Below are 13102 nucleotides of genomic sequence, written 5' to 3'. Positions count from 1 at the left end.
CTAACAAATCGTCTAAATTTTTGTAATATTTTAATATGTAAAAAAGCAATTTTTAGCAGCAGCGGCAATTTAACGCCGTTCCTTCCTTTTACCACATGATAGCAGCTGCCATGTCAAATCAAAGAATAGCAATCCTTTTATTAGCTGATTATAAGAGTAAAACACTAGAGGGGGAAAGGGTTGAATAACTGTATGACTCCATTCCAAGGACCTTATGCCGACTCGCAATTGGGTTTTTAAAAACCAACCATTTATATCAGGAATATTAACACAGCTAAGTGGCAGAAATCAATTTGATAGCAGACGAAAAAGGTCATTGAAAAAGAGGGACAGGTTGTTATATATACATCTGTTGGCTGATTTACACAGAGTTTAATGTTAATTTCAAAAGTAGCCCTTTAATACAATATATGTTAAGTAGACAAAAATATGAAAAAAGTCCTTACTTGTGCTCCAAGAAGTATGCTAACAAATCTTCGGCAACCTCGGCGTTCTTTGACTCTGCAGCATATTCCATGGCATCTTTGAACAGGTTGTCCTTAACACAATAGACGAAATCTTTAGATTTTCCCGCCATTTTTTATTTGGCGCCAAAAGTTTATGTTTTCGCGCGCTTTTTACAGCGACACGTTTCCTCAGTCCGGGGTTGTGATTAACATCATTTAACAAGGAGATTTTCGCTACAGTAAAAGAAATAAAAGAATTTATTTGTAAAATTGAAAGATTGTTTTAGTTTTTTTGTTGTTGAAAAACTGAGACTTGAACCTCCTTCAACGTGTTATATGAGAGTTATTTTGCATCATGTGAATAATAATAATCTTTTTAAAACATTAACATCATATGTGTAAAACTGACCTTTTTGCACAAGGCGACACTCTGTCCCCATCTGTTGTTTCCTTTGTATAGGTAGGCAGCTATTCTGCGGAATTCTAAATAAGTTTTAATTATAGAGAAGTTGCACTTTTATATTAATAGTTTAATTTCAGTGAGAGTTTAAATAAGAATTAAATTTCCATTAGCCTAAACCAAAATAGTTATAAACATTCCCAAGGCCTTTTAAAAGCTTCACTGTAAAGGAGAACCACGTAGGTCCAGTGGTTAACGAGATCTTAAGCTACAAAACACAGACATCCTGTTACTTTTCTATAAAGTTTCTGAACAAAGGGAAAGGTAGGTTGCTGGTAAAATCCGTAAAAGTGTGTGTTTTAACTTTTTAAGGGTTAAAAATAGAAGTAGAACCATAATATTCACTAAATATGTGCATTTCGTATTGAAAAGAACTATAGACAACAATTTTTTTTTATCGTTCTACTACTGTTTTTAACTTAAAACACACAACATTTACGGATTTTACCTGCAACCTACCTTTCCCTTAATATTTAATCGAACTCGCATGTTAACCCAAGTACAAGAAAATTTATAAGGCCCTAAAGGGTTATATAAATAAGCAGTTGGACTTACCAATGAGTTCGTGTTTCTCTAATCTCTGAGCCAGTCCGATGTTATCAAAGTTATCAAATGCATCAATACTTGTCTTCAAGGCGTTGTAGTCCTCTTCATCAATAAGCAGTCCGTTCAGTGCTTCATTTACAGCCTTAACAATTTAGTACATTAGATAAACTCATTAAAGCAGGGATAGGATATGGGATGATAGAATGATTGTCTCATTTGTAAGATTTTACCTACAAAATGAATAGTAAATATTTAAGGGAAAAAGTTTTGTACTAAACTATTTTTAAGTTTTTAAACATGTTGTTTTTTAACTTTTTAAACAAAATATTTTTTATGTGATATAATGATCAATCAATCAATGATCCGATTGATCTGATTTATGGAATACTGATTCCTAAGACAACAAAGAACAATGTTATAAGCGAAGCATGTCTATATTAAAGTCCTAAAAATGTAAATATGTCCTTGAACATTATCCTGTATTTTACTTATGATTTTGTTTCGACTTTAAACATTTATATTCTGATAATTCTGTTCTGACACTCTACCGTTTCAGAGCTACGCTTTTATAGATGTTGTTATCCATGTTTTAACTAACTCTACTCATAAAATTGAACGAAAAGAAAAAAGGCAAATATCCCAAAATAGTAAATAAAAAATATGTCCTTTCAATATCTAATAATGAATATTACCTTGTTGTTAAGGTTCTGAACAGAGCGTAGGTAGGGCTTCACTAGCTGCAGATGGTTCACTTTTGTGAAGTAGGTTACCGTCCTAAAACAACCATTTATATTTTTTTGTAGAGGGTTTAGGATTTATTAAAAATCGACAAGCATTTAGGCCTTACTGAAAAATTTAGACATCACGCAACTTTCAATTTAGCATTCGTTAGTCAATTGAATCAGAAAATATTACAGCTACTGGAGGGGAATTTTTTTCTAAAGTAACCCTTGGGAGTGTGGAGATGCCCTCCCCCAAAATAGTTAAAATTCTTCCATGAGCGTATAAGAAGCTACACAGTAAAGAAGAACCATATTGGTCCAGCAGTTGGAGACATCCTTCGTTAGACAAAAAAAACTTACTACTTACATAATAAGACAGACGAACATACCCATCTTTTTAACAAAACATAGCTGCGCCACTCACCTTGTATGATCAAGCCTGGGAGCAAGTACTAGTAGTAAATCATTGAGTAACATTGGTTTGAAGTCAAGATAGAACTGGATAGCGCGGTAGTATAATTCAATGTTGGCAACCTAAATATAAACAATATTAGTTAGTTTTCATGTAAAATATGACTTTTGGCCATTTATGTTATGTTTGATTTCAATATTATTTGATTTCAAAGAAAAAGTAAATGATACTCCAAATACTCAAATCTCAAACTATATGAAGGTAAAGTTAATCTACAAGCAAATTTACAAGTAACTTAATCTAAATGGTAATAAAATCCGAAAAAATATTTGGTGCTTTTCTTTAAAGAGCACTGAGCTAACCCCCAACTTACTATTTTTAAAATAAATTCAAAATAAGAGATGGGGGTTGGGGGGTACCCTATGCTAAACCTCTGCTGGGCTACCCATCTACCCCCCCCCCCCCGTATTTAAAAGAAATTTTATGCAGGGGGTTAGGGGTTCTGTGTTTAACAAGGCATTTTAAGCGTTATTATGGTTACCTTTGTAATGATATCCTTGAAGTGGCTCTCTCTCCACGCCTCTGTGGGGTGGGCCATCATGGCCAGGGCCGCGTTGTCGTACTCCTCGTACTTGTCGTACAGGAACACCAGCTCTGACCACAGGTGCGCCTGCTCGGCTGCCCGCAATACCTGGATTAAAGGAAAATAAGGTTAGGATGTCATAAATAAAATCCACGCATACATTTTCATTTTAAAAAAAAATTGAAAAGAATAAGGGGCGTTTTCCCGTAGGAGGGTGGTGGTACCCTCCCTCAAAATAGCTATAAAAAACAGTCCAGGGACCTATGAGAAGCTAACCAGTAAAGGAGAACCATATCGGTTTAGTTAGTTGTTAGCGAGATCCTTCAGTACAACTACACATAGACAGACAGAGATCCTTTTACTTTATTATAAGTAGATAATAACTTTGCTTCATTTCTAAAGAAAATTGTGTCCACAAATTACAAAGCACACTGTTACAATAAAGGATATGTTGATATGCCTCTTTCTAGATAGTAGGACAATAAATAATAAATATTAAACTTTTATATCTGTCTTGTCAGTTTAGTATTTGGACATATGGACAAACTGGGTTATCAGTAGCTGCACTACTAAAACTATAAATACACACCTTTGGAATGTTAACACGGCTCCAGAATAATTCAAGATGTTCCTTCAGTTTTTCTGGCTTATATTTGGAGTACAGGATAGCCAATTCTGAAAAAAAAAGTTATTAATAATAAAGTCAATGAAAGATGAATCAACCAGTTAAATCAAAGATCTGTTTAAATTTAAAGCAAATGAAGCAGATTCTATAGTGATTTAGATTATGTCATTCATGCAGCTAAAATTAAGTTTGCCATATATAATCTATACTTTTTTAATTGCACTGGGCGAAAATACATCTACTGTACTTTTGGTGGATGTGTAAATGGCAGTCCCCTATGGCACTTATTTAAGTTAAAATCTTCATTAATGTCATTTATGCGTGCATTAACTTCCGCATGTAATCACATCAGAGTATACCTAGCGTTTTATATTCGCAAAAAAAAGACAAAATAACACATGAATCAGTGGGGGATGATTACTGAAATCAGTGAAACAAAAAGGAGTCGACAGTTGTTGTAATGATTTAAATGCGAGTCTAAAAATAAATTATACTGAAACAACATGTGCGGAAATAATTGCACACCATTTTTAAAAAAGGGATAGTTGCATGAAGTGCCTTTCAGAAATATGATTTCAAGTATAAGTTACAAGTATAACATCAAACATATATAAGGGTTTGTATAGCAATAAATAACAAACAAATAGACATCACTAAATTAATAGGTAGTTTTTATTAAAATAAGCCAGCTTTATAAATTGTTTTTATCAAAAGAACACGATTTCAAGTCTTGATAATTTTTCAACTACATTCTAGAAAATTCCATTTCTTTCAAAAAATGCATTTCGTGCAACTACCCCAGTGAAGAAAAATGTAATATTTACCTGAGAACATGCCCATATGTGCTCTCTCAAGTCCAAGGGAAGCTTCCAGCAGGCTCATCAGTTCATCAAAATATCCTTAACAATATAAATGTTTTTAACGAACGAGCAAAGCTTATGTTAGGTTAATTGTTTTTTTTTTAGTAGAATTGCTACTCTGTAACTGGGAAGTAACTAGATTTAAGTAGGTCTAGTTTCCATTTTTATGGCTTTTTTTCTTTAGGGATCTTGAGGTATATGACAATGAACGATAAATTCATGATTTTCCTCAATCTGGGATTTTTTTTTTTTTTGGGGGGGGGGGAATAAAAATCAAATTTAATGTAAAGGCTAATCACCACTTTACAACATCCCTTCGACGTTCCTGTCCCCAATGACGATAAATAAAATTATCCCTGCTGCAGATTAAAATTAAAGGTTGAAAGGCTTGGACAGTTTGTACCAACTAATCAAGATTTAATGAATTACCCTATCTCCCTTCCTGACTACAATGGATCTAACCAAAGCTTTACCTTTATCCTGATAGTAGCAGATCAGATCTTCCAATTCGTCGGCGTGTACAACAATATGGAGACCGCACATCTGGGCCAGCCTGAACTCAGTGTTGTCCACACAGGCGAAGCAGACCTCCTTCCAGGTTCTGGTGCTGTTGGCCTTCCTGGCACTGTCCACGGCTCCCTAAATAGTTCATACAACAAATTAGTTTTTACGAAACCTTGCGTCTGAGAACAAAAAAAATGGCCGAGATACTCAAGTTTCAAATATGGGATTGGTGATAAGAGATCACTGTTTTAGAGTTCCCAAGGGTCATAAAAGCGAACAGAAAGCAATACAAGTTGTTGGAATTTAAAAAGGCATAAAAAAGGTGAAAATAGTTATTTATTGAAGCTTTAAAATGAAAAAAATATAAGATCAGTTTTATTAGTCCCAAGGGAACGAAGGCCCGGGCTAATAAAACTGGTATTATTTTTATGATTTTCAATTTGATATTCAAGAAAAATTATTTGTAATATGATGCTATACACGTTTTTTTCAGTATGGCTAAGAATTGATTTTAATCTTCTAGTAATAAATCAGTTTCGAAGCCATACTAAAAAAATAAAATATTAAATGTCTTTTAGTATCTAAATTTCTCATTATCAATAAATAATTGTGACGCACCTGGTATTCCTTCAAGTGAACCAGTGTGATAGCAAGCTTGGCAAAGTTGGAGATGTTATTGTACAGCAGCTTCGCAGCCTCGTACATCTCTGCGTCGAAACATCTGTCTCCGATCTTGCCAACATCTGCGTGATTGGGTGAGGAGATGAATTCCTAAAATACAGAAGTGTTTAAAACATAATCTTCACCATTTTCCTCTTTTCAATAATCAATAAGTAAGGAGGAAGATCAACATATCATCCATTATCCTATCTTATGTTTTTCTATTTTTTTGCCTCATAAAGCTATTTCCAAGGAAAATGACATCTGTTTAATGATATTTATTTAAAATTATTTGTTGATAACAAGAGTGACAAATTCCATAAGTGTGCGTGCAGACATCTAACTATATCGAAACTGTCCATGAAGATTCCAAATATTGTTGCTTAAGATCTCAAATATATTTATATCATGGAAAGAAAACGTAGTAGCGGGTTTCGTCGTATTTTCACAGTAGCTTTTGATAGGTTGTTTGATTTTAAATATTAATGATTGACCCGCAGAGTTAGAGCCCACCGCAGTGGCTAGAAATAAGAGAAAAGCTACCGTGAAAAGACAAAACTCTCTACATCGTTTTTTTTTTTTTTTTTTTTTTTATGTATTTTAATTTTTGATTATTTGGACTATTATGATGCAAAGTTCATTTAATTTCTTTATTTCATCCCTCAAAACATTATTTATTAGCCTTTTATAGAACCAACTAACGGTAATGCTGCTGCAAGTATAATGTTTACCTCCAAGTCTGCGTATCTAGAAGTCTTGGCGTAAGCAAAGAGGAGCTCAGATTCAACATAGGTGTCTCTTGCCTTCTTTCTAGCCATCTGCAGATATCTAAATAATAACAAACAAATTAACCCAAGGAGGAAGGTGACATTGGGCTGTTTATTACACTAGTTCCCAAAGTTATTAATAACGTTTTCTTATTCGAAGCTTATCAACTTTAGGGAGCGTTAATGAATTTTTGATAGGCTCATTAAATTGAGTATAATCATTAGGTATGTACATCAATTTATTTAATAAAACGTAAGATCCTAAAGCAGACATGTAAGAAAATGATCTAACTATTTGATTTCTATAAAAGAATCCATTTATACCTGACCAAATCTTCCCAACTTTCTGTCTTGGTAGCTGTAGCCACAACATCCAGATAAGCACGGGGATCATTTGCCTGTAATAAAAATATTAATTATAAAATTATCTAGGAAATACAGAAGTTAGAGATCTTACAATAGCAACAAAAAAATATTACTTCTTTTTAAAATAGTATACCCTTTATTTGATAAAAAAAAGTCAATAGGTAATATTCTTCCTAAATCATAAAGACTAGTATCAAGTGTATTTTATTAAAAATGAAAAATATTATGCAAAAAAATGCGCAAAATGAAAATTTGTTTATCCTACCTTAATGTAAGAATCAATGGCCTCCTTGACCATATTTTGTTGTAGCTGTGCTTTACCCAGCTGTGACCAGACATCAGGCTCGTTGCACCTTAACAAGGTTAAAAGTCAAAATTCCTTAAGTTAACTGTCATTGTAATTTTGAAGAATTGAAAACACCCTCCCCCCATAAATTTTTTTTGTAAGGTTTTCGGGGGATATTACACTTCCCCCAAAAATAACACCTTTCCAACATCTCAATTTCACACCTTATGTGTGGGTTTTTACCGCTCCACCCCCCTCCCCTTAAAAAGTATTAGGGGTGGCAATTACCATAGGGTATACATTTTACTCAGGGCTATACTTTTTTAGTTGGGGGAGGGACAAATTTTCGTTACACTTTGTGCACCATTTACTTCCCCCTAAACTTGAAATAACCCTCTTAGAGATTTTGCCCCCCCCCCCCCCAGTAAAAAATGAAATCTTAAACGTTCTTAGAAAAAATAAGAAAAGTTACCTCTCTGCGAATTCATAAGCTCTATCCAGATTTTCAACATTCTCAATCAACACTTGCACAGCAGAAGAGTTCACCTAAATAGTAAAATTATTGGTTGAATAGTTTGAACACTAATAGTTTATATCCAATTTCCTCAGGGATATTAAGGGACAAGATTACTAAAAATTGGCCTACTTCCATTATTTACTAAGTATATTTACGATAACTTTTATTTAATGAAATCTTCCAAATTTTAACATGTACAAAACGGCCTGCTTACTTGCTTCAAGATCCATGTCAGATCTATATAGGAAATAAATGTCTATAAACGAGCTCAAGTTTTCCAAAGAATATATGACTAAAACTCATAGTGCTCCAATAATCCATAATAAACTCTCATTGCCCAGAACGATAAGACTCATTATTTTACTTTATTAAAAATAAATTCCTTTTTTTTATTTCATGTAGCTATTTACCTTATATTGATGTATTTAATTTCTAATCATAAAAGAGAAAATTTAAATTTATAATATAATAAATTTAAGAAAACTCTGTTTTAAAAGAATTCGATTGTGGCGACATTTTGTGTGGTCAAATATTAAACTAAAATTGTAATCAGCATCATTAACCCTTTAGTGATGGTAATGTAAAGAAAACAAGGATGACAACATCCATAAAAGCGAAGCACTGAAACGGTACGACAAACGGACATTAACACTTGTATAGTGTTAGAACTTAATTATCATAATATAAATTCATAAGAGTCAAAGCAAAATTGTAAGTAAATTTGTTGAAAAACTGCTTGATACAGGAAAATTTTTATGGACATACTTACATTTTTAGGACTTGATTATAGAGTTGCTTCGCTTAATACATTATACTTTGTTGTCCCAGGAATCAATATACCAAAAATCAGATCAATCCGATGATTAGATCACATAAAAATTTGTTGTTAAAAAAGTAAAAAAATCAACATGTTTAAAATGGACGTACGGACATTTTGGTAATGATTATAGAGTTGCTACGCTTTCTAAATCGTACCTAATTACTAAAGGAATCAGCATGCAAAATTTGAAATCGATAGGACAATTCAAACATGCCTAAATTAACGGAAAAAGCTATCCGTTACGGACGTACGGACGTACGGACGTACGGACGGACCGACCCTAATTATAGAAAAGCTTCGCTTTTAAAAATATAATTTAAAAAATCTTTTTAAAATCATTTAAATTATTAAATATTTACTTTCTTTTAGATAGTAATGCCGGGTGAGGAAAATAGATTTATTGAGAAATAGATATGCATATAGAAAACTAGCCAATAGGGAGATAATTATATCGAGCCAACTCTAGTGAAAAATAAAATCAACCTTTCAGTTAAATCCTTCCCCCATTTTCGTTCAATGAATTAAAGGGGTAGTTTCACGAAATGCATTTGAACTTAATTTAGTGAACCGCATATTTTTTTCTAGTTAATGGGTTAAACTTACAGTTGATTTATTAGCATATATTTCTACCACGTAGTTTTTAAAATATCAAGACTTAAAAATTGTCTTTGTGATATATTCAATTTAAAAAGACGATTTTCAAGTCTTGATATTTTCAAAACTACGTGGTAGAAATTGAAATACTTTCAAATATATGCCATATAAATGTAGTTCACCCATTTAACCAGGATGCGGTTCCCTAAATTAAGTTCAAATGCATTTCGTGAAACTACCCCTTTATTGAAAAAAATAGGTGCTTGCTTACATGTGAAGACCGGAGCACCGAAAACCCCCCACCCCGCTTAGTTTTGACAAAAATCAAAAATAAGGGGGGGGTAGTTTTTTAATGTCTGGAAAACGGCAAGGAGGAAAAAAGCTCAGCAAGGCAAAGACTTAACCCCCCCCCTTAATTTTGAAGAAAATCAAAAATAAGGGGGGGGGGGGGGGGTAGTTTTTTCACTGTACAACACGCCAGAAAGTTGAGTGAGGTAAATCAAGTAAATCCAGTATACCAGAGGGGAAACCTTATTACAGGGATATTCATGTTTTGGGGCATAATTTCCTTATTTATTGACTGATTTTAGTAATTGATGTATCCCTGAACAGAAAATGAAAATAAGGAGGAGGGGGGCCAGTAAAAGGTTTTAATTTTGCGCAAAATTAAGGGGGGGGGGTTAAGTCTTTGCCTTGCTGAGCTTTTTTCCTCCTTGCCGTTTTCCAGACATTAAAAAACTACCCCCCCCTTATTTTCGATTTTTGTCAAAACTAAGCGGGGGGGGGGGGGGGGGGGTTTCGGTGCTCCAGTCTACCACACGTAAGCAAGTACCAAAAAATAATCTAAGTTTTAATCAAAAAATTAGCGATAAAAATATCAAACTTAAATTACCTCAAACTTCTTGAAGATAGCAAAGGCTTCCTCATAAAGCTCAGCCCCAATAGCAATGTTAGCAATGTCGGGTGCGTCATAATTATCCAGCCTGTTAATGTACTCCATGACCTATGTCAGTTATGGATTTATTAAATATGTATGGTCAAGATTAAGGATTTTAATTAGATATTAGGTATTTCTAGCATCGTATTATAAACAGCATTCCGCGAATATAAAATGTAATATAATAGGATTGAAACCGGTTTTTTTTAGCCCTGAGATGCCGAAGACTCGGGCTAAAAAATTATTTTAATCTTATGATACAAAGAGGGTCATTTATTTCGCGGATTTTCCGTTAAGTTGTGTGTTACCGATTATTAAAATGCGCTTATTAAGTCTTACTGTTCTCAATTATGACCAAATATAAATACATGAAATGGCTATCAAAAGCTAAAATTTTGGATGGGAAAGATAAGTTACACTAATACACATCATAATATAAGATTACAAACATAAGCAAATTATAGATTATTTTTTTGAAAGGGGCGGGGGAGAGTGAGTATTATAAAGATCTCGTAATAAAAATGAAGGTGAAATTTAAAAACACCATAAAGTGATGCAATCTATTTAAAATAGATATCGATGAATAGTCCCAGCGTTAAAAACCACCATTTACAGTAATTTTTAACTATAAAATGGAATGCGGATTTTCCAAACATATTTTATAAATCCATTCCTTGGTTTTGTCAGCCTTTATGGCGGTAAGGATTAACAGGTTTTGCAGGTTCCTAAAAAAAAAAACATAAAGATGAGTATCGTTGAATTTGCCAACTATAGAAATCCATTTTGTGGTGTGCTAAGCAACAGAACAATTGCCTCCCCTTATTTAAAAAGTAAGTAGAGGCGGAGTAAGTACATTTTCCTCTTATGCCTAACAATGCGGGGCATTTCATTGTGATTTTTAAAAACTTCTTTTAATTTTCCGTGATAATTCATTTTTTTTTATCATTTAGAGCAAACTAATGGCAAAAAATTAACATCGATTTATATCAAAACATGATCACTAAAAAAAGCATTAAATTATTTTAATGACATTACTGTTTAGCAGTTCACTGATTCTCGCAGCTGTAGGGTGATGGTAGAGATTACAAAGAAGTAAACATCTGCTGGCTGTGATAAATAAATATATAATATCTACAGTCATCAGATGCCCACTCCTGCATAATCATGTTTTTTGTTCTTCCCAAGAGAGTGAAACGTGAGATTATAGTCCTATATAAAAGAAAGCTGGATGTAAAGTAAAGATCTCGTAAACAAACTTTGTACTTTCCCTCAAAGGGCCAAGCGAAAATAGAACATCCAGCCCAGAAACCTTACGTAGCCAACAATAAAATAAAACTTCACAAAAAATTACCCCCGCCTAATAATTTTTAGTTAATCTTTAATTAATATGATTGCGAAGTTTACTTAAAAGAAGGGTGTGCCGCCCCCTCCCTCCAACATCCACAAGCTAACACCCCCACGTTTCAACTCCCATTAAGCCTCTGTGCATGTAAATTTTTCTTCTAGTCTTCTTTCGATTACAATGTACAAACATAATCAAATCATCAAAACTGCATATTATTACAACAGCACAAATTAAAGCTTCCATTTCGGAATGGAAATTAAACGCCCTCTATTATTCAGTTAATATAGTGTATTTTTTGCCAATATATTTTAATATGCGGTAGTGGAAACACATAGAAAAAATATAAGAATGGTTATTTATTGCATCGTATTATAGACAGCTTTTCGTAGATAGTAAAATGATAAATAAAATTAGAAAAAAACATAAAATGATAATATATTATAATTTTTATCTGATAACTCGTGAAAAATTGTTTATGATACGATGCGATAAATGATTTCTCAGTATGACTCAGAAACGGTACTAATCTAACTAATATTAAAGGGTATCCAAGCCATACTAGAAAATTATTATAATACATTATGAACATATATTTCAGCAATTTGGTATTTCCAGAGATAAGACAATGGACGATAAATAGATGTTCATACCAAATAAAGAATGGATAAATTAACCCTTCTGTAAATAAAAATTAATGGTTGACAGGTCTGAACACTGAAACATCCAATCAGGATTAATTAAGACCCCAAAGTTCTTAGGCCAACCGATGACGGATTGCGTCTACAAAACTTAGTTATTTTAAACAGGTGTAGTTTACAGTCCAATGTCCAATCTCAAAAGCAAACAAAATCACTATAAAGGAATGTTTGCTGCAAAATTACTATGAAACGCGTGGATAACAATGTTGTATAATCACCTGTGATCAGAGAAGACAGAATTCTCGAGAACAATTTTCTCTAGCAACTCGATGAGTTCATTGGGCAGGTCAGAGGCCATAAAAGCCTTCACTGTCACTGATATATCCTCAGGGTCCTAGACAAGTTTTAAAAAATCAGGGATCTTAAGGGATAAGACAATGGACGATAAATTGATAATACATCCCCAATGATGAGCAAGACTTTCCCTGTAAATTATTGTTGGAACAAATTTAAAAGTAATAAATATACCAAAAGTCGATGAATCAGATAACTTTGTTATAAAACTTTTGGTACCAGTGTAATTAACAGCCCATTGTCCCCTCCCTCACTGTTAACTTCAACATTATCAAGTCGACTATTATAACGATGTAAAAAAAAAACGATGCGACTCTACAATACCTGTGTCTCGGCCAGGGCAGTCTGTACGACTTGATCAATCAAAGGACGACGATATTGGTTCTCGTCGTTCAAAACTTCGGCCCACAGCTCCATGTCACGTCTCTTTACCAAGTATCTAAAAAGAAAAACTAAGATTAGTTTACATTATAACTAGGTAGTGTCTTTTTTATTTAAAAAACGAACCATTTTTTTCATGTTCCAACTAGTTATTTTCTTTTACATGAAGCCCAAAAGCATAAAAATATAATTATAAACGGTTTACATGTTCAAATTAAATAAATGGACATCACTGGAAAATACTTCACGTAATTTTTTTTCTTAAGGTGACATACCCTT

General features: G+C 33.2%; 1 protein-coding gene across 3 annotated transcripts in view; it reads right to left on the bottom strand.

Moving 5' to 3' along the window:
• Window positions 1-13102, bottom strand: part of Chc (clathrin heavy chain) — a 47986-nt gene that overhangs the window by 9419 nt on the left and 25465 nt on the right. For all 3 annotated transcript variants that reach the window (XM_080146883.1, XM_080146881.1, XM_080146884.1), the window contains exons 27-44: window positions 12767-12881; window positions 12367-12482; window positions 10781-10830; window positions 10061-10173; window positions 7710-7783; window positions 7217-7304; window positions 6910-6983; window positions 6550-6646; window positions 5777-5929; window positions 5128-5293; window positions 4619-4693; window positions 3759-3844; window positions 3128-3277; window positions 2599-2708; window positions 2145-2226; window positions 1462-1594; window positions 856-929; window positions 447-538 (exon numbers count right to left, since the gene is read on the bottom strand). In XM_080146883.1, coding sequence (XP_080003009.1) covers window positions 447-538; window positions 856-929; window positions 1462-1594; window positions 2145-2226; window positions 2599-2708; window positions 3128-3277; window positions 3759-3844; window positions 4619-4693; window positions 5128-5293; window positions 5777-5929; window positions 6550-6646; window positions 6910-6983; window positions 7217-7304; window positions 7710-7783; window positions 10061-10173; window positions 10781-10830; window positions 12367-12482; window positions 12767-12881 — 1848 coding nt within the window. The remainder of the gene's footprint in view (window positions 1-446; window positions 539-855; window positions 930-1461; window positions 1595-2144; window positions 2227-2598; window positions 2709-3127; window positions 3278-3758; window positions 3845-4618; window positions 4694-5127; window positions 5294-5776; window positions 5930-6549; window positions 6647-6909; window positions 6984-7216; window positions 7305-7709; window positions 7784-10060; window positions 10174-10780; window positions 10831-12366; window positions 12483-12766; window positions 12882-13102) is intronic.

The sequence above is a fragment of the Acartia tonsa genome, chromosome 14 (assembly GCF_053477335.1).
Source record: "Acartia tonsa isolate MP-2025a chromosome 14, ASM5347733v1, whole genome shotgun sequence".
NCBI lineage: Eukaryota > Metazoa > Arthropoda > Copepoda > Calanoida > Acartiidae > Acartia > Acartia tonsa.
This window is presented reverse-complemented; position numbering and strand designations above follow the sequence as displayed.